Here is a 21719-nt window from a genome sequence, read left to right as displayed (position 1 = left end):
CACTGCAGAACTCAATATAACGACCTAGCCGTAGCTTTGTTTGGGGCTATCTTGCTGAACTGCAGCCCAATGAGCCCTTTATGTGCATCAACAAGACAAGTGCATGCACAGTCAGACAGGCGGAGCCCTTTGCACCTGCCTTTCTGTGCAAATATTGACACTCGGCGCCCCACAAACGAGCCTCTCTCCGCGGATTTGTCGGAGCTGTTGCTTGGGTGCGATTGCATTAGAGCAATGGTAATCCCCTCTTTAAAACACCAGACTTTTTTAATCTTAACAGCACCCTCCATAAAAATACCAGTGGTCCTGGCTCTCCCTGCACCTGGATTCTTTTACTGGCCTTTTTGCAATGGCGGCAGGCATTAGCATATGGCAGGAGAGGAGGAGGAGGCGGAGATGGTAAAAAGGAAGAAAAGAGGGTTATTCAAATGGGGATAGGGGCCAAGAGAGTGGACTATCATGCAGCAGCGAGAAAGCGTATTTTGTGTACTGTTTCCCCAGTCAGGCCCTTTCATGGAGGGGGAGAGAGGGGGGTCCTCTGTTGATTTAGGCTGCACAAAGGGGGGCCTTAATCCTTTCAAGGGAACCAAATCAGTCCACAGAGAAGCACGTTCAAAAGGAAACCTCCCTGTCAAGCATGGCCATTGAGCCCCCCCCCCACGGCCCCCCCATGGACGCCACAAATCAAGCCCCGGAGGGAATCAAAGGCCAGAATGTGGGAAATGTGTTGTGAGGTCTGCGCGGTGGAGAGTGCGGCGCTACGAGGGAAGCGGGCGGGGGTGTTGAAGGACCTTTCATTGGCAATCGGCCCCCGTTCCTGCCACAGCCCTAAAGGGGTCATAACCCTCGTCTCCGAGCCGCCCTCCTGCCCTGCATGGTACCTCCCCCCCATTACAGAGGAATGTCCATTCACGCAGGGGGGGGGGGGGGGGGGGGGGGACCACCATTATCCCAGAGCCGGAGAAAATGGGGCTGCTTTTAACAGCAAATTAGTGACTCGATAATGAGGTCACATGTGGTGTTGGCACACTGAGGCCATAAACAGATGCCTCTCCTGGCCTTCCTTCACTCCCTGCAGCTTTAGTACGTCTTCCTCCTCCGGCTGCTGCACAAGTCCTGCTGCATCTCAGCGCATTTGCAACAAAGTGTCGCCATAAGCGAACATTGCCTCATGTCACATGTTACACATCTGTAACGACGACAGCCTACATCCCCTGTGTTTTTTTAAGTTTGCACATTTGAATGAATATTTCCATCTGATTAAATATGAGCAGAGAGAGAGAGAGAGATATTTTCATCTCACGTCTTGGTGTCAGACAGCACTGAGCCGTATTTCATATCTGTGCACCTTGGGTAAATTGGATCAGCTTTATGGATGCGCTGCGTTATTGCTGTTGCATTATCTTAAACGACCAAACATAAATGTGTCGGCGCACCGGGACAATGCATAGCAATTTCAACACGGTAATAACACCAAGGGGAACGGCGGTACACCTGCTCCGGCACATCCACAACATTTCGGCAGCGTAGAAAGACAAAATGTCTGTACCTTTAACTGCAGCAGTGCTGAACAATTTCTCTGAGCTGGCATCGGAGACCTGAAACAGAGGAGACTGGAATTAGAAAAATATCATAAAGACATATCATTTTACACCAAGATGTCCAACCCCGCTCTTAAATAGCTTTCCTGGGAACAGAGCAGACGTTATTGGGTTATGGTTAATAATCATCACGCTAAAGTCATGTGAAAATGAAACCTTAATCCTTGAATTCACCTTGGTTTATGAAGATTTATGATGTGCTTTTAATATAAGGCCTATTTCTGATCATTTAATATATGTTCTCATTTTTAACAACCTTCAAAGTAAAATTCAACCCAATGTAAGCAAAGACATGTCCAGTTGATGTCCATAATTTGTTGGGCAACCTGAGCATGTGGTCCAAACCGATATTGGATCTCTCGGACTGAAACAAAACAAGTGGCTCTTCGTATTCACGCCACTGGGTGGCGCTGTTGCTCCGTGACAACGCAACTCCATCCCTCCTGCTCAGCATCAGTGTGTACGAATACAACGTGCAGTGATGGGATTTAAACCTCAATAATAATAATAATAATACAACAGAAAGGCTTACAGAGGTGAAAGTACTGAGTCACAGATTAAATGTATTTCACGACATTAAGGGGAAAGATGTATTATTGTTATCACGAAGTAAATACAGGCTGCCAGAGGACAGGAAGGAACCAGGACAACACCCGCTGGGCTGCACATAGAAGGCAGGTTTGTCTCAAGAAAATTAATTTCTGATAACTGGCTGTGTGGATTTCCTCACCTCGAGTTTGTTTGATGCTTAATTATGCACACCTAAATATGATGCTAAGGCCTTACATTTGACCTGCAGGGCTGTATTTCCTGTGTCTGAATATAGTGACAGCTCATCCCATGTCCCCTGATGTCTGGTGTTGACGAAAGTATTGGAATAATAAAATGGAAATGATGAACAAAGTGCGCCGGACCACTGGATGAATGCTGTTTTACTGCGGGACGTAAACGCGTCACTCACGAACACTGACAGGACGTAAACAAGGAGAGCTGCTGAATAAATGACAGCGCGAGTAGGGGACATGGAAATGGTTTTAAGGAGGAAGAGAGAGAAAGAAAAGATTCCACTGAGACCATTTTGCACACACACACACACACACACACACACACACACACACACACACACACACACACACACACACACACACACACACACACACACAATGCGATCTGAGATTATGAGCGGCTCGGAGCCAGGCGCATACCTTTGATGTGGCAAGGTTAGCGAGAAGGCAATAAGTGAGGGTATTACTTTCTCGGTCTGGTAAATATGGCCTCGTTTCACATTCTGCTTTTCAAATGATATAATCCACACAAGAGGCGGCGAAGTCTACTCCGGTTGGATCGAGGACAGCCATGCGGAGAGAGAAAAAGAAGCCTTTCCAAGAAAAAGAAGAAGAACAAAAAAAATCCAAAGCCGTTCACAAAGCTACTGCGCCTTCTGGACAAAGGGAGCCATGTGTCTCGCCACGGAGAGCTTCTGCAACAGCACTAAGGCGACGAGAGAGAGAGAAAAAAAATCCCTTGATCCACCTTTCTTCCCTTCCTCGAGATTTTTTTTTTTTCACGTATATATTCTCCTGTCGGGAATATCCGAGAGGTAACCAGCAGGATCCGGGAGGGTCTGTGCGGCGGTGCGCAGGGAGAGACGGCTGCGTCCGACGGAGCGAAGCAATCCAACAAAGCGCACGGCCGGTTCCCTCTGTGGAGCCGGAGCCGGATCACACCAGCGGAGAGCACAACTTCACACGGTATAAACCCGCTGTCGCTGCTGTGTGTGTTCAGCAGCGGACGCGCTCTCTCTGACAGATCCCGGTCGTGGGCGCGCAAGAGCCTCTCCCCATCCGCTACCAAGAACCAGACAAACTCCCATTCATCCAGCGACTGACTGCCAGAGTGCCGCTGCCTCCACGGTCGGGTCCTCCCACTTCCTGATTTCCAGGCGGACTTGGATTCGACCTTAGTCGTGCTCCTTCAGGAGACAAACACACGCGCGTGTTTTTTTTTTTTTTGGGGGGGGGGGGGAGGCTTCTGGAAAGCGGGCAGCTCGATCGCAGAGGCGCACACCCGCGCGTTCACCTTTTGCGTAAATGGCGCGCAAAAGGAGAGGCGGCAGCGCACCAGAGCTAGATAAGGAGGCAGGGAGAGAGAGAGAGAGAGAGAGAGAGAGAGAGAGAGAGAGAGAGAGAAGAAGAGAAAGGAAGTAAGGAGGGAGGGGGAGAGGAGAGCGCAGGCAGAAATATATTCTTTCTCTCACTGTACTGAGTGAGATGATGTCAGCCCCTAATGAATTCCCCAGTTGGGTGCTGCTACCGTGAGGGGAGGAAAAACAAAACACTCCTTCATGAGCAGCATGCACCTCCTCGCAGCCCACAGGCTGGTCTTCCTGTTGGATGGACTCCCACTCCTCCACTGGCCTGGAGGGAGGTCAGCTGGTAATAGAACAGCGTTGGGTCATTCAGCCTTCAATATGAGCCCACCCTGACGGACCAAAAACCTAAGTAGCTTCCTTCACTGACACGGCAGACATAAATCATGACTACCACGTTTATAATTTTGTTAACCAACGCCCTAGAGGGATTTTTTCTTAAGCTTGCCCACCCAGGGTCCCACAGAAAAGCCTTGCTGGAGCTGGCAAAGCTCAGCGTCTCGCTCCAAGGGACCACCTCCAAGTCGCTTCCCAGTACTGATGCCATAGAGAGTGTATTTTTAAAAAAAGGATCACGCAGATTTAAGATGGGACACTATCCTGTTAGGATTCACACTGCAGGCCTGAAAGTAACATTTACCCGAGAAGCGACGGCGCTCATCCTTCTTCGCCCCGGTTCATCTCACTGGGCGAATCCTGATCCAATGCCGGACATTACTGGGGAAAAAATCCTCTTGATAGCGCAGACCCTGAGCGTCCTGTAGCCTGTCTAATGAGCATTAACCCCGCTGGCCGGGAGGTCAATGGCTGTACAATAGAGTCACACTGCAAAGTCTCTCGCTGCCAGTTCAGCCCAAGCAACCACAGAGCAGAAAACAGACTTAGCTCATAGCTGCGATGCTAATCCGTCCCTCGGTAACGGAGAGGCCGAGGGTGCGCTGGCAGGCTGGCTGGCTGGCTGGCTGGCTGGGACCGGCCATACAAACATGAAGTCATGGGAAATGGGATATACAGTTGCCTGAGATTCAGGGAGGCCAAACAAATCCTCACACATCCACACAACCGCCCTGTTCTCCAAACTGCAGTCAGATGCTCGTGCTGGTTAAACGGAGGAGTTTACATTTAGCAGAAAAGTGTTTATCCATATCAAGTTACAATGGGCTTGGCAGAGCTGTTCAAGGACACACAGTTTAAAAAAAAAACTGTGAAGTACCATCAGGGGGCGGGAGGGATTTAATCTCAGGTGGCTGCTTAAAGTCCAGCCACTTGGTTCAGTTACAGAGAACAAAGGCTGTGGTCACAAAAGGGCCTGGGAGACACAGCGGCCTGCGTGGCCATGTGTTCATCAAGTTGGAGGTTCCTGCTATGCCCGATGTATGCACTTGGCATTGAACAACTTCAACCGATGAAGTAATTAAGCCTCTGGCTTACTGCTGCTCATAGGCTGTGGGAAAACATCTTTGATACTGCTCGACAGCGGCAGCGTGGAGCTGTGCAGCGCCACGCTTCACGCAAACGCAAATGCAGTAAATCACATCTAAAATTAGTTGCAAATGTACCGACTGTGGTTACATGTAATTAGATCACAGGGATTCTTGTGTTTGAAGCGGTTATTGCGATGAAGCATCAAGAGCGTATCGTGGTTTGGCTTCAAAAGCATGACATGGCCGGCTTCAAGATATGTATTTATACGTCTGCCACCGGCAGAAAATGGCTCCCAGTCGTTTTTTTTCACGGGCCTGTGCGCGAGCAGCCGTGAGCGAGCCGCTGTTCTCCATTTTAAATGCCTATTATCAGATTTGAGAGCGACCGCAAGTCTGTGATTACAGCCACGCTGCCAAACAATCGCCGTCCGGATCTCTCACTGCACATTACTTTTAATTCAAATGAAACGACGGCGGAGATGAACGCACATACAAAATGAGAACCCTGCACAGTTTCATGTGGGGGGAAAAAAATAAGCATTGCCTGTGGGAGAGCATGCAGCGCTGAGATCAAACACAATGTCTCTATGTATGCTATGTATCTCAGTAATTGCTGTCTGGGTATGCAAGTTCTGTCTATAGACCATCAGCTTCACACTGACATTTTGTCATCTTTTATTCCTTTTTTTTGGATGCTGATTCTCCACTTCAAAGAAACCAGAGGCATGTTTGCCTCTCCCCCCACAACTATGGTTTAATTTCACAGGAACTCTCTCCTAGATTACAATCACAGGGGACCGGCTCGCCTTTATGAGCCTTCCTGCCATTATGCCAAATCTGCCCTTGTTTAAAATATTACAGATAAGTGTAACATGAGTGCTGGCAATGTAATATGTTAAAAGCTTTTATTACGTTTGCCTGTTGACTCAGGGCCCTGCCTTTGCTTTCCAAGGACTGGAAAAATGAAAGGATCTCATGATTCAAAGTATAGGATTGGATGCAGAGGCCAGGAAATGGAAAGAGACTTGTCTCGATGACATTGAACATGAGTCCTCATGAGTGGTGAGTATTTCAGAGACAGTTTCACCTCATATTTGTGAGAATAAAATACTCCTCAGCTCGTATAAGAACGACAGGGTGCTGAATGTGCATACCAAATGTCACTGCTATTCTCCCTGTAATCTCAAAACCACAAATGTGAACCTCATGGTGGCGGCAAATTAAACTTCATGGATCAACAAAGTATTTATGACTACCGTAAAAGTCGGGTTACAAGCCGCTACTACGTTCGGTGGGTGTCCCCGCTAGTTCCCCCTGTAGCCAGCTAGCACTGTTGCTAGTTCCCCGCTGTAGCCAGCTAGCGCTGCTGCTAGTTCCCCGCCAACTTCCGCTAGCCCTCCGCTAGCTCTCGTTATCTCTCTGCTAACCTCTGCTAGCTCTCCGCTAACAACCGCTAGCTCTCGCTAGTTCCCCGACAACCACCGAAGGTAGCGGTACCAGCCCCGGCTCGACGCCTGACTCGGGCAGAGGGGACGTGGGTAGTAGTAGCAGCAGTGGGGAGCTAGCAGCAGCGCTAGCTTGCTACAGAGGGGACACCCACCGAAGGTAGTAGCGGCTTGTAACACGACTTTTACGGTAATCCTCCGGGGACCACGAATATCTGTGTTCAATTTCATGGCAATAGATCCAGACCAGTATGGATCCAGGAAATCATCAACTCTACAGTAGTGCAGGAAGTGAAATGTCAGGATCACCAAAGTCAGATTCATCCTCTGGGGACCATGAATGTCGACTGACAGACCCGCTCACCGTCACACCGCTAGTGTTTCTTAAAATAAGTCATGTATGTCATACCTTTTCAGACAAGCTGGCAAAAAACTAAACATTTTCCATATTGGCTTGCCGAAAACATTAGGAATTAACGGCTACATGCAAAGCCTCTTAAAAGGAAAATACCAGGCACCTCATTTATGTAACACCTTAAAGACTTCTAATCTGGCTTCTAATATGTCGGCCACATGGCGATACTTATTGGATCAACATTTAAGTTCCATATGGGGACTTTTACACGTGGATATAAATGTAACAGACTTGTACCAGATGTGCACTATGGATGTCGTTCCATTCATGCTACAACTGAGAGGCTGCGGCGGTCCTGATCCACACTCCGTTCCAGTTCGGTGACAGTGATGCACCATAATGTTGTTTGCCATGGAGTTCAACACCATTTGGCTGTCTTTGTATTCCTTGAAAGACAAATTCTATAAATGTAATAAACAACTTTTGTCATCTTATCCTGGACACCAGCTTGAGATGCAACCGCCACCATCTGGACTGGAGAGAGGCCTTAAACATAATGACAGTGAGGCCGCCACACAGCGGAGGCCCATGTTTCATTGTGTTCCAGTGGCTATTTACACACAATAATCTCACGATTGGAATTAACAAGATAATGCTGGATCAAAGAAAATAAAACCTGTTTTACATGGATTAAAAAAAGACACAAATTCCATTCTCCTCAGAGGTGGGGGCTGGGATTAGATCACACCCTCCGTGTTGCTTCAGATCCGAAATGTCCAAATGTTGCGGCGCAATCTAAGAACTGTGAAATATTTCTAATTGCGCACACACATAAACCCACACACTTGGAAACACCAACATCTCCTCTTCCCCCAGCCTTTTCGAGGGCGGAGTGAGGATGTTTTTTTTAAATTAATTTTATTTCGTTCTTTCTTTTTTTTCTTACAGTCATTACATCCGACCTTATCTCCCCGAGCCTGCACTGGGTTGTCAATGACAACTGGCTCTAATCTCTACCCCCTCCCGACAAGCAGCACTGACAGGCCCTTTCTTCCCAATTCCTCAGACACGTAGCCAGACATAAATTAATCTGTCACTCATTGCTCGTATTAATGTGGGGATGACACACGGCTGTGCATGCAAACAGACAAAGACAAATGTACCCAGCATTAAAAACCCTTACACAAACTGGAACACCATAGCATGCCAAAAGTGGAAAAAGCCTTTGAAAAAGCTGACAGTCTTTTCTCTTAAACTGCATCAATCAAATATCCTGACAGAGAATGAGAGATTTAAGGACTTCCACCAGCATTGCACGAACATGCTTTTCAATATTTAACCTGTAGATGACAATGCCAAAAATTAATCTCTACTTTGTATATGTTTGCCCACTTATTTCAAAACAGGGCTTCGCACACAGGATGCGGTTGGCATAGCGTGCTGCAGAGATGCCTGTTTTTAGTAGGAAGTTAGCATCGCGCTGCTTCTCTCAACAAGAAGCCAATGGGCTTTTCCCCTTGGATTTTGGATTAGTGCGGTAAAAAAGCTCTGTGGCAAACACACGTGTATGAACATTTAGGATTTTTGAAGCGTGAATGCAATCAAAGTTAAAAGTAAAATAGAAATGTTAGGCTATAAACAAACTACACCACAATCGCATGAGCGCAAGTATACACACCGAGTCTGTGAAGGTGGACAAGACGGTATGATGGTGTTTTGGGTTAAAAAGTCCTAAAAAGCAAGATTAGCTTGCTTTAATCACTTTATTTCAGGCATCTACATAAAGAAAACCAAAAAAATCCAATCGACTTTGAGGCGAGGGAACCTGAAGTGCAGAGATACTGACTCATTTTCCAGATTTTCGGATTCATTCCTACAGCGCTCAGAACATTTAGAAAGATTGATGGACACAGGGCTGAAAGCGCCTATCTGATCCGATAACGATACTTCTAAAAGCAGACCCTTTTCGACATAATGAAGCTTCCTGAGCCGAGAGATATGAAACTCGCATCACATGCCAGCCGGGAAGACAGCGTAAAAAGTATTTCTTCCGGTTGTTAAAAGCCTGGAGAGACAATGTCATCTGCTTATCTTCTTGTGGTCTCTGAAAGCAGGCCGGGGCCGTAGGAGTTCAAGATAAATGGCCTGATCAATAGCAGACATTATCTGGATCTGGTAGGAAATAATCAGATCCAGTTGACATGGCGGGGCGCAGAAAGAACCGGCCTGTCAGCGGGAACAAACCGACTTCACTGGCCATCCGTCTACTGTCGCTGCCGTGGGACTCACTGTGGAAAACAATGCAGGCAAGAAAATTGGTTTAACCTTCCCTGCCTCAAATGCTTCAGTTACATCCCTAATGCATCACACACGCACACACACACACGCACGCACACACACACAGCCTCTCACCACTCCTCTGCCCAGTCACAAGAGAAATGGGAGACCCTTTTTCCTAAATTACAGACATTGCCGTGGAATGTGGGCTGTGGGCTGCGATGCCGTGGATAATTTCAGACCAGTCAATCACTCCCCTTCTCACAGAAAGGAGCACATGTGTGCCCCGCCTCAGAACACACACACACACACACACACACGGTTTACCTTTAACATTTTCATTTAATGTCGGTATAATTGCAAATTCCCAAATCAAATTATTTTGAAAAGGCCCAAATCTGTGTCCGTATTTAAAGTGCTGTCACTCAGTGTTTACGTAGAGATTAAATAAGCCGAGGAAATGAATTGTCGCTTTTGAACCATGCATGTGGCAGGGAAATCTGAATTTCAATGTGCGATATTTCTCTGTTTGCGATCCTCACTTTCATCTCTGCGTCACAACAGTGTCCGTGTAAACAAGACTCGGTGCTGTTTGTCATACAAATCCATTGACAGGCTTATTCAGTGTAACCTCATCAAGCCCGTAGTGGCATTTGATCTCGATGACAAAAAAAAAGAAGGAGGATTATCAGCTTCTTTTAATTTGACCCCAATTTTCTCTGAAGCATTACAGTGGAGCCATATCCCAGACAGACAAAACATTCTTAACAGATAACCCGCTGCATGACGAACCCCCAGCTTTAATTTCTCTCCCTAATCTGCATGTCTTTATATTTGTAGAGACCCAGCAGACATCTACAACCAAAGCACCGCGGCGCTGGAACCCGCCTCACCCCCCAGCGAGGCCTCGACTTAATACTAAGCGAGAGCAACTGTGCTGGCAGGAATGATATTTCCCCTTTTTTGTTTCTTTCTTCTCAGTGGCGCGATGGGAGCGAGGAGACAAGGGGAGGCAGGGAGATAAAGGAGGAGGAACGAGAGAGGAAGAGAGCAGGAGAGAAAAACTAAACAGGAGGAGATGTGGAGAGGCAGACAAGACGGAGAGGGGGAAGGAGCCAAACGAGGGAGGTAGTGGGGATGAAAAGGAGGGGAGAGAAACAGCCTGCTGTGTTATTTGAAAAGGAAGGGCTCCAGGAAAGCACTGAGGAAATCACCACTAAGGCGCTGTATTAAAACCTGTCTGACCCTCTGCAGACCCCCCGAGTGATTTGCCCGGCTGGAGGAGCATGGTCGGAGGGATTAGGCCTCTGAAACGCTCCGTCAAGACCATTCTGTCAGGCACCGCCGGAGACAGCCGCAGTCATCCACCCGCACCACCCCCCCGCACTCCACTCAAACAAGCCTCTCCAAGGCTCTTGCTCTGCTCAACAGCTCCGTAGTGGGGCCTGATGATAGGCTCTCTGGGGGGACACAAGATTGGCCACGGACATCAAAAGCCAGCAGGGTGACAGACAGCAGGGAGGTCTCTGCCCGCCCTCCCCCAGCCTTCCCTTTTTTCTCTCCTCCCCCTTTCTGCCGCTGTCCTTCCCTCTCCCTCCATCTCGTCCCAGGCCCCCGCTGGCCATTGAGGGGTTTCTAATTGCATTTTGCAGGGCCCGAGCTAAATAAGGTCGTTGTTCTGTCTACAGTGGCCTCCCTGCTGGGGGTGCGGGAGAATGACGGGAGGGAGAGAAATGCCCCTTTGAGACCAAATAAAACACAAGGGGAACACGAGAGCTGATCTGCTGATTGTTTGTTGGCTGACAGCTGATCCGTGCTGGGTCCCCTCAAGAGGTCCTCAAAAGAGGCTGTGCAACAAAAAAAAAGGAGCCTTTCATACTTGGAGTACGTGATAGCGGGGGCCTCGTGGTTGTGGTCGGATGAGGTTGTGTGTGTGAGCACATGTGTCGCGTGGATCTGAGCATCAAGTCATGTGACGGTTTTAACATGTCATGAGACAGCGCTGGGATATCCTCCCTGACCTCGTCGCTCCTCTGCTGCTCATCTCCCCCTCCGCGTAGCACGAGGGAGACAGACTGAGTGCGCGAGCAATTTCATCCGTGAATCCCCCTCCACCTTCCCCTGGCGGAGTCCGTACAGCCGATAAGTGAGCTGGTGGTTTGTGACCCACATGCGAAGCTGGGAGAGGGCCGGAGACCGGGGGGCCACGGCGGGGCCGCGGGGGGTGGGGGGGGTCTGTCTGTTGACAAGAACGGGAGAGGCCTCTTCCGCTTTGAAGCCCTGTATATTTAAATATTTCATGACCCTTATCTCAAGCCCCTTTTATCCGATGTGCGCTCTGGCTTGTGGCTGCCTTTCATTAATAGCACAGCGAGAGGAGTTAGTGTCGATCTAATGCCCCCATCAGCGAGGCAGATCTGAGGGAGCCTCTCCCGAACCCGGGCCCCTTTGGCACTCGGCATATCTGGAAGACGATCTCGTTAAACGCTAGTAACAATTACACCATTTACAGATAAGCCTAAGTGTGTCAAAGCCACAACACGATGTTTACAATGATTAGCATGCGGCGTTATCAGCAGGGATGGCAATCAACGCCAGTGCCTGGTGCTCCACAAGATCACAGGGCTCTTCATCCGTCACCATCGATACAAGTTCAGCGGCTGAAAGCAGACCTGAGCGTAGCTGTCATGTTTGGCACTCGATCACGCCGCCGCCGCCACCCGGCGCCGGTTAACGCAAACCAGGTTTGACGGGAAGACTTTACAAGATGTCGCAGGGAACAGAACAACGGTAATCAGAAGGAAGAACATCACAGCTTGCCACGCCCTCATTCCTGCTCATCATCGTCAAAAGGCGCTCTCGCAGTAAACACATCCCGGGTGTCAGATCGCCGCTTGTGAACGATGTGCGCAGTGTGGGCCAGTAGATTTCCACGAGGGCGCGTGCTGGCATGGCGCGGGGCACCGGTCTGTATCTCCGAGGCTGGTGACCATGACATAAGGCCCCGCTTGTCTGCCCGTAATAGAGATGCCTTTGAGAGCGGCCGGCGTCTGCCCGCGGGACACATTCCACGCTTTCCTCCACAAACTCTGCGACGCCGCGAGGCTCCGGGGTCCTAAATGTGCACATTGTGAGGCGGCCCTGCTGGCTGCCTGACAACGGCACATTCACCATGGGGTTATTTGAGTGGACCCAGGCTCCCAGGGCGCAGATAGAGTGTGTTCTCTCTCTGGAAGTGTATGTGATTCTTTGTGAATCGGTGTGTTGTGTTTGAGTTAAATTGATACCAGCAGAGGCATGGAGTCCTGACAGTGTGTGTGTGTGTGTGTGTGTGTGACGAAAAGACTGACGTGGTCTTGGGTTTGCAGGTTTCTTTCAGCGTCAAGGGACCATCAGTGCAAAGGGCCACCCAGTCAACAGGCAGCGCTAAGCCCAATCATCAGGGCCTGGCTCTGCTGGGGCTTATCATGTACTGTGTTTACCAACACCAAGCTCCAGCGAGATGATCTGGGGCGGCTTGCTGTCTGTCGCACTCTCTCTCGCCGACACACACACACACACACACACACACAAACACCCACCGCCAGTAAGAGGATTTGCACTGGCAACAGGGACAGGCTGCGTTGCTTATCCAGAGAAAAAGCTGCAACACACACACACACACACACACACACACACACACACACACACACACACACACACGGCGGTGTTTGGCCTGGCGTTTGCCGGGTCCACTGACATACGGATAAACAGTTTGTTGTATAATAACGTGTTTTATTCAGTTTGATGAAGGGCTGAATGGACAATAAACGGAAACACACCGTAGACTGTATGTCTAAGGGGAAAACGTGTTTGGCTAACAGCTAACAGCTAACGGATCTACACACAGCTGACTGCATCGACGCTGCCATGCGACCAGACGCAGTTATTCCGAGCCTTTTTTTACTGGGCATCGACCTCCCGTTTTTACAATGTCTTGTTATTGCGTCTCCATTTGAAAGCCTGTTTGCAAGCTTGCACAATAAGGTTTTCTGAATGGAATTGTGAGTAGGGGCAGCCCCGGCTGTACTTCCCTCCTCTGTCTACTGATTAGTCTGCTCCGGTTGCCAAATTGTTACGAGATAACAATGGGCGGTTGGGTCGTCTGCCCCCGAGGAAGTCAATCGGTGTGGGTTCACCGACTCTCTGACCAGATATATTAGAGGAGCGTCTTTTAGTCACGCTCGATGGAGTCCGGGCTCTGACTCCACTAAAGCCTCTGGTCTGCAAGGGGATCAAACGGGGCCAGAGAGGCCTGCGAACACCTGTCAGCCACTAACGCCCCGGGCACAATAGCACCTGACACTGCCGACGACTTCACACGCTCACAAGCTCACATACATGACGTGCCAACCGCCATGTTTTTCTATTTGGAGCCATACGCTGGTGATCTGCATGTATGTAGCGGTGGAAATTTACACAACCGGCACGTTTGATTCGCAATTAATCACACCATCGAGCACACACACACACACACACACACACACACACGCACACACACACCCTGTCACTGCCTGCGGGTGGTGTTCTCCCGAGACCCCTGAGGTGACAGATGTGTCAAAACAACATATTGGTTTCGCTTCTCTTTGCTGTGGTGTTGTTTTGTTCCTTTACCCCCAAAAAACATTGGATGTGATTTGCTCTGCATATTGCTGATGCATTTTTCACGGGTTACTCTGAAAACACCATGTACCTCGACATTAAAAAGCAATTTAGCCCTCCCAGGATTAAAAGCGCATGTTAAATTGAAGGCTACACTTGGCGTGGGCATGAAAAATTGAGTGGCTCCTTATATTAACCAGGTTGAGGGCTGCACACAGCATTTAGATAGACGAAATGGAATCTTTTAGCATTACTAATTCATCCGCAGGAAGACTGCGGTTGAGACGTTGTGCACGATTCACCGCTACGACGCTGAATACAAACATTAGCTGGCTTGCAGTCGAAGCTGTGCAGCGTCTTGTGGAAAGAGAAAATACCAGGTGGATGTCTATCAGCAGGGATTGTTAAACGTAACCTACTTTCAGTTCTCTTTCATTTCAGCTAAGCTCTGCGCCTTCGGTTCCCTCAGACAAGCTGTGAACCGTCCTTCAACCCGTATTGCACAAATTCACACACTGTCCATACTTTTATACTTGGCTGACGGAAGAATAAAAACGTTCATAATCTGCCATCAACATCTGGGATCTCTCTCTTCTAAACTGATTTGGACCACAGCGGGGTGAGGCCTGGTTAAAAATGAATGAGGGAGCTGTTGGCCTGTGGGAAAAAAAACGCAGACGATTGGCCCTGATTCCAAAAACGTCCTCTAATGTTTCCTCTCAACACACGGAGGAAGCGATGGGAGAGCGCAGATAAAAAAAAAGAGAGCAGGATGAACACCCGAGTAGTGGACCGTGGCCCCACTTAAACATAATGATGGATGCTAATGATGCCCATAATTACCGTTTCTAAAATGGTGATAATTACAATTCTTTTATAGCTCTTTATCCGAGGCCAATCTTGATAATGATTGTCGGCGTGATAAACAGAGATTGCCCGTGTTTGACCTTTGAAAGCACCAACATAACAAATGAAGCACTGCAGGATGAGACCAGCGGCTTACTTTAGATGACTGGTACCAATTACGCCGAATGCTGAGAAAAGATATCCACAGACGCGTGTATATAACCTCATATTATAACACAGTAGGCAAACACATATGTTAGACAATCAACCTTAAGTGATTTTATGGCCACTTGGCAGCAGGGGAAACAAGCGGTTAGGGCAACAATGATGTCTTGTAAGCAACGTTTTAGCAAACAGCGGCTTATCTACAAGACCATAAAAAATAAAAAAAGCATGTGACTCAATCCCTGGCCTGATATGCAGGTCCACTCTCCCTCCATCCAGCCCAGCGCTGTAATGTTGGCCTGGCTCCCCCGTCACATGGCATAGATTACGCCTGTGTTACACCAAATGCCTGATAATGCAATCAAGCAGCTTTGAAGCCTGGTGAGTCTCCAGTGCCTGCTGTAATGAGGGGGAAATGAAACCGCTCCCTCAGTGTCTGAGTAACCCCCCTGATGAGACCTTCATCAGAGACGGACGGACAGAGAGAGAGAGAGAGAGAGAGAAAGAGAGAGAGAATTTCTAAATGAACTCATCCATCTTCAGCCATGAGCAAAACAGACCACCACGTTTGGACTTGTGTTACCACCTATGAGTCCATCTGGAGCACTGTATCAATCCAGGTGGGTTATTGTGGACATTTGGGGGTTTTCTGCCAGTATTGTGGCAGAAAGTCTGCAGTCGAATACAGCTTAGTCTGTCCATGTTCATAACATGATGCCGAACTAGGCATTTCCAGTGGTGCTTCTGCTGTATGCACTTATTATGTAATAATATGCTATGAGCAGTTTGCTACCCACCTGGTAACCTACTTTTAGTGCTTTCTACATATACAAGGCAGTGGTGGCTAACCAATCGGGTGCCACAGAGCTCGTAGAAACCCTATCATTAGGATTTGTTGCACATGCACAGCTTGTGCCCATTTAAGTGCCGCCGCCGCCGCGTCTTCACACGCTCATGTTGCTCAGATAGAGATGGAGGTGACGGCTGCCTTCTGCCTGCAGCTTACAAACTGCCAGTTGCAGTCTTCACCACTGATCCACCATCTCGCCTTCTCTTTCCTCCATCACTCCAGCTCTCCGACTCCTTAATGCAACATCCTCCTGCAGTGGCTACAAGCCCCGTCCTATCAGGGGAATATGGACCTTATTACATTGACAACTCACTCTGTACTTGACCCTTATCTTTCATTTGAACCACTCTGGAAAAATAGATGTACGCATTGTGAGCAGATGGGAACACTAGATTCTACAACGAAGACCTCCCGGGATATGAGAAATTACGATTCCTACTTGGATATATATATATATATATATATATATATATATATATATATATATATATATATATATATATATATATATATACACAATGCAATGAGAAATTACAAAATGTTAATGAAATGGGTTAGCAATTAGGGGGGGCGGATCAATTTGCAGAAACGAAATATACTATTGAGAAGTACATTTGCCTCAGTGTATAATCACCTGAAAATAAGAGTTGTGTTTTCGTTACCTTAGAATAAGCTGTATATATATCTACATAGGGAATGGGTCCTCCTCTTAGACTCTAAACTGCACCGCCATGTATATACAGGAGCCCAGAACAGACCAAACCAAACACTGGGTCATTTGTGTTTGTCTAGTCGGTCCTTCTCCTACATTGTTGGCACATGACAGAAGTTTCAGTTGGTTGCAAGTCACCAATCAATAAATCCTACAAACTGGCCCTTTAAGTCTGTTCAACTAAAAGAAGCTAGTGAAAACAATAATCCCTTTGTGTATAGCGTGTGTGTGTGTGTGTGCTTAGCATAAATCCAAATGTTTTTGACAGCATGGTTTTGTCATACCGAGTATCACGACTGTATGTATGACATTGATATACTTGTGTGTGTCTGCTGTTATCAGTATATGTTAGCGTGCTCACTGAGGGACTGGCTTGCGTTGCAGACTTTGAGTAGAAACATTTCACTCCGGCTGTCACACTCACAATGAGACACAATGATGGAAGTGAAGCAGAAAGCAAAGCCATTTTTCCCCCACAAAGAAACGGTTGGTCTGCAATGTGATGAGATAACGCTGAACAATCATTCTTTCATTTCATTCACCGCAGAACCAGCCATCACAGGCACATCCAGCCTGCATTATATTCTAAAGTGTTCCCGCTACTGTGTATATAGTGGGTACACAATTGATTATATAAAGCCATATTTTGTATGGTCTCATTTTTCATTGCTAGGATACTAAAAGCTTATGTTGTGTGTGTCAGAGTCCGGCCCCCTGGTCCAGATCACTCCAGGGTAATAACGCCCCCGAGGAGCTGCTGATATCACCCTTCTCAGCGGCGATAGTTATCAACGGATAGAAGACGGATGTGTCCTGCACGTCGCTGGTCTCATCTCTGTCCGTCTTTAATGAAAACCAGGTGCGGTCACATCAGCATCCCGCCTGCTCCGAGCTGTGACCCTCCGCTCTTCTTTTTCTTCCTGAAACACACTGTCGCCGTGTCTCTCTCCGTTCGACTGATGATTCCTGACTGCTGATCGATGGCAGCTCCCGTGTCATTTCTAACAACTGTTAACTGGGGATCATTTTTGCTGACACCTGACAGGAGGCGGCCCCCGGGGAGGAGGAAATTGGACGTGGAGGAGCAAGAAGGATGCTGGCTGCCTCCCACATGAAAAGACAAGAACAAAGCTGGCAGTGTGCCCCCAACTAAATCAAATGTTTGACCTCAAAACTCCCACTGAATACAGAGCAACTGGCCACAGACTCATAATAGTTGCACGAGTGAATGTAATAGAGGAGCCTTACAACTCCTGCCGTGGGGGAAATGAGGCAGGAATTACAAACATGTGTAATATCCTAATGCAGGGAGAAAATTAAATAAAGTTAAAGGTGTATATATCTGCATGTGTGGAATTGCCTAAACGGTGCACAACATGGCAACTAACAGCGCCTAACAAGTGCTAACAGTGATGACATGAGGGCACCGGAGGGTGGGTAGTACCCCTCCCTGTAACGGTCGTAAGAGTCAGCTAGTGAGGCACACACACTGAGGTTTAATACAAAAAAGAAAATTCATAACCACTTTTCCTCGACGTCGATGGAAAATGTCATGAGGTGAGAATTCACAGGAAACTATTAAACAGCGGACAAATCTGGGCGTTGCATTACATTGTGAATTGTGGGACGGCGTTACCTTGGTAAAGGACGGTGCAGAGAACCGTAGTACTGCAGTTTTTTCTAATGCAGAGCGTGTTGACTTGCCAAACTCAGGTGTAACAAATAACATCAATAACATAACGGCTGTGTCCTATTTAGTTATACCGGTTCCAGTTCTGTGATTGTGCATGCTGGGTTTAGTTATGCCTGTAATTTTCCTCTTGTAATAAGTCATGCCTGAATAAAAGGCCCACCGTGCTTTCCTTCTAGTCGACTCACTCACACTACTAAAATCATCACCTTCCCTGTGATTACATTTTACAGCATCAGGGCGTTTAGTGATTACATTTTATTTATATTCCTTGTTGTGATTTTATAGACTCATACTGCCGTACAGCTTTCCACAGTATTTCTGCTGGTTTCACATTCAGTTATGTAAATCAGTTTTCTGAGCTTGTCATCTTGATTTTATTGTTCCTTTGTTTGTCTTCTGCTTTGTTTTGTTTTGTTTTGGGATGAAATGTTTTGTTCATATTTCCCACGGGATGCACTCATCTGCACAAATTAACAAGTTGCACAGCTTCTGTGTTTTTTTTTTTCCTCAGCATATTTTTTTATTACTATGTTTTTTGTTTGTTTTTTCACTTTGATTCTAAGTTTTATCACTGCAATTAAACTAAAATGGATTGAATGAAATGAATGTGCTGCAAACAAACTGTATGGATGATGTACTTCAAATGCATTTAATGAGCAGGTCTATAGACAAGTATGACGATGGAAATTGTTTCAAGATAGTAGATTCTTTTTTACACAAGACTGTTTAAAAACTAAACAGTTATTCTACATTAATTATTTAAAATACAAGCAGAGTGGATGTACTAACACATATAACCTCTACACTACCAGTACAGGGGCCGATATTACACATGCATGCAATTATCATAGCTTCATTATACTGTGCACACCTTACATTAAACGGAAACATCCCCTTAATTAAGAATTCCAATGTCATTTCCATGGCCTCAATCAATATGTGTGAACATGAGCTACTCTCTCCTAAAGCCACAGATCAGGGAAGTAGTGATGTCATCAAGTATAAAGTCTGGAGCTGCATAGACAATAAACGGGAGACTGCTTTATTTTTATAATATTGTAGTGGTCTCAGTGGTGAAACAGAAAATGTTCTCATATACTGAGAACATCCCCCTGGGCACAGTGTCGTCTCACATATACACAACCCAATGTCTATAGAGCAGTTTACACTTAATATTGATGACATCACACATTTGATTTTTTTCTGTGAAATTGTAGTGCTTGGATTTGGGACACAGTTTGGACTCTCCTTTAACCACAGGAGGAACATGTATGGAGTAAAAAAATGGGTGTAGTGCCACTTTAATCAGGGCACTTTAACGCAACATATGTAGCTGCAGTAGAGCCTTTATAGCATTCTGTCTGTGATGCTGCGGTTAGGTGAATTCAATACAACACACTGAGCAGACCTTGAACAGTCTGCTCCCAAATCCTCTTAATTAAATCTAAAAGCAAATACGGAGCTGCTTTGAAGGACAATGGTTTTAACAGCTTCGATCACCACAGAAGTCCTGGAGAGTGCGGGCATGAACACCGTTGAGCACCACTGCACTGCACTGCACGGCACTGTACTTTTGGGCCAAGAGCATGAAGAGGCCAGAGCTTGTATTAGCCAGAAAAGAATGAAAGAGTAAATAAACTACAGGGCTGGGTGTGGAAAACAAGAAGAAGCACCACTCAAGGTCCCTTTACCTCAGACGGACACAATCAAGTTTCCATTATCACACCTCCTTTCATAACACTCACGCATACTCTTGACTGCTCACTATATTCTAGCTGCACATCTATGTCGCAGGGTACAGAAAAGCCTGCTGGGTATAAATAGAACTCATGAAGTAAAAAGCACAAAATTAAAAGTGATAATCCCTGTTAGTAATACAGAGGAGAGTGTAGCTTCGCATCGTTTTGCAGACAGGAGTCGGGGGCCGGGGGCGGGGGGGAGGTGCCGAGTTGTGAGTCTCACGTCGTTAGGGCTTGAAATAATGACGATGAAATCTCTGAGCAGAAATGATTTGATTAGTGCTTTCAGGTCTAAAAAGGGACCTGGATGCGTACCAAATGACTGTGGAGAGGGAAGGTGCGACAGAGCTCTTAATTGCTGGAACTGCACCTAGAGACTTGATGATTTGTGACATCTTATCCGGTGCTCTGCGCTAACACTAATAACTGTTAATTAACTGTAGCAAGGATGCCAGAGAGGAGGCAGCAAGGGAGGGGATGCACACACACACTCACAGAAACACACACACACACACACACTCCCGGCCTTGTGTGTGTTCTCTAGATTAAAGGAAAAAGCATCTCCAGGGATGTGTACGAGATGGAGCTAAGATGTTGTGGAGGTCAGGGCGCTTGCTGTTCTGTAATGCTAATGGGCACAGTGGAGCCACACTGCTATCAAACGAGAGGAATAGCAGCGGTGCCGTTATTGTTAACGAATTGATCCGACTGTGTAAATCTGTTAGCCCTAATTGGTCCACGAAGACGGAAAACAAAGTCGATGTTCCGTTCCAGGGCCGGCTTCCATTTCCAAAGCAGATGTTCACAGATGTCGTTGTTGTCATCGGAAGCGTCGGCATCGGCAATCAAGCTCCTTCGTGCGGTGGCGGGGGGAACGCATGTCGTCGTTAAAAGGCAAAGCGCCTGGCGTGGCCTCCCTCTCTCCCCCTGCGTGACTGTGCATGCAGACTAGCGTTGGAGCCGCCCCTCCACCGGAAAGGCAAACGCACGGCCTTGTGTAATGTCGCCTTCCAAAGCCGTTCCCATTTTCACGGCGATTAACGATGAGTCACACGGGGGCCTCGTGAAATTGAGGACTTGGATGGAGCATTCTTGTTTATGCATCAACACAAATCCATTAGTTGACGCGCTTATAAATGGCTAACGATGTCTCCAACAGACGACCAAGTAGATGTATAGTGTGGCATGCATGCTGAATCAGACTCCACTTTCTGCTGGTTGTAATGGTATGAGATTCATATTATTATTTAATATATATCATATTTGTATTATATTAGACCCTGAAAGGAATGAGAACAGAAGAACAATACACATAATTATTAACAAGGTGCAAAATAGCAATAATGGTATGATCTATAACTGAAGCATGTAAGTTTACAAGTTAAAAGCACTGTAGCGTGTTAAATTAACTACTTAATGAAAAACAACTTCAGCTGTGACCTTTTGAAATAATGTCATATGACTATTAACAACTAACACACACTGTAGCTGCCAGACTGCTCCTTAAAAATCAGTTAAGAGGAGAAAATAAACACAAAATGCTAACGCTAATAGTGCTAAACACTGTTCACAAGCGTTTACATTTGGTTCATTCTAACTTGAGAGGCCCTGAAGGGTTATTAAGAGCAGCAAAACTATATTATTGGACAGTGAAGACAAACTATGAATGTGCTATAAAATATCTATAATAGGTCGTTAGACGAAAATTCATCTTTCAAGTCCTGGTGTAGAGTTCTGCCCTGAATCCCAAACTAACCCAAAGCTATATTTGTGATTTATTTCATCCATCACTGACGGTTAGCTTTTTGAGTCTCTTTCCCTT

General features: G+C 46.9%; 1 protein-coding gene across 1 annotated transcript in view; it reads right to left on the bottom strand.

The window, feature by feature from the left end:
- auts2a (activator of transcription and developmental regulator AUTS2 a) overlaps window positions 1-21719 on the bottom strand; it is a gene marked incomplete at its 5' end in the record, with an annotated part of 286453 nt that overhangs the window by 29093 nt on the left and 235641 nt on the right. The window contains one exon of the mRNA XM_079234783.1: window positions 1550-1598. Coding sequence (XP_079090909.1) covers window positions 1550-1598 — 49 coding nt within the window. The remainder of the gene's footprint in view (window positions 1-1549; window positions 1599-21719) is intronic.

The sequence above is a fragment of the Taurulus bubalis genome (assembly GCF_910589615.1).
Source record: "Taurulus bubalis genome assembly, chromosome: 2".
Classification (NCBI taxonomy): domain Eukaryota; kingdom Metazoa; phylum Chordata; class Actinopteri; order Perciformes; family Cottidae; genus Taurulus; species Taurulus bubalis.
This window is presented reverse-complemented; position numbering and strand designations above follow the sequence as displayed.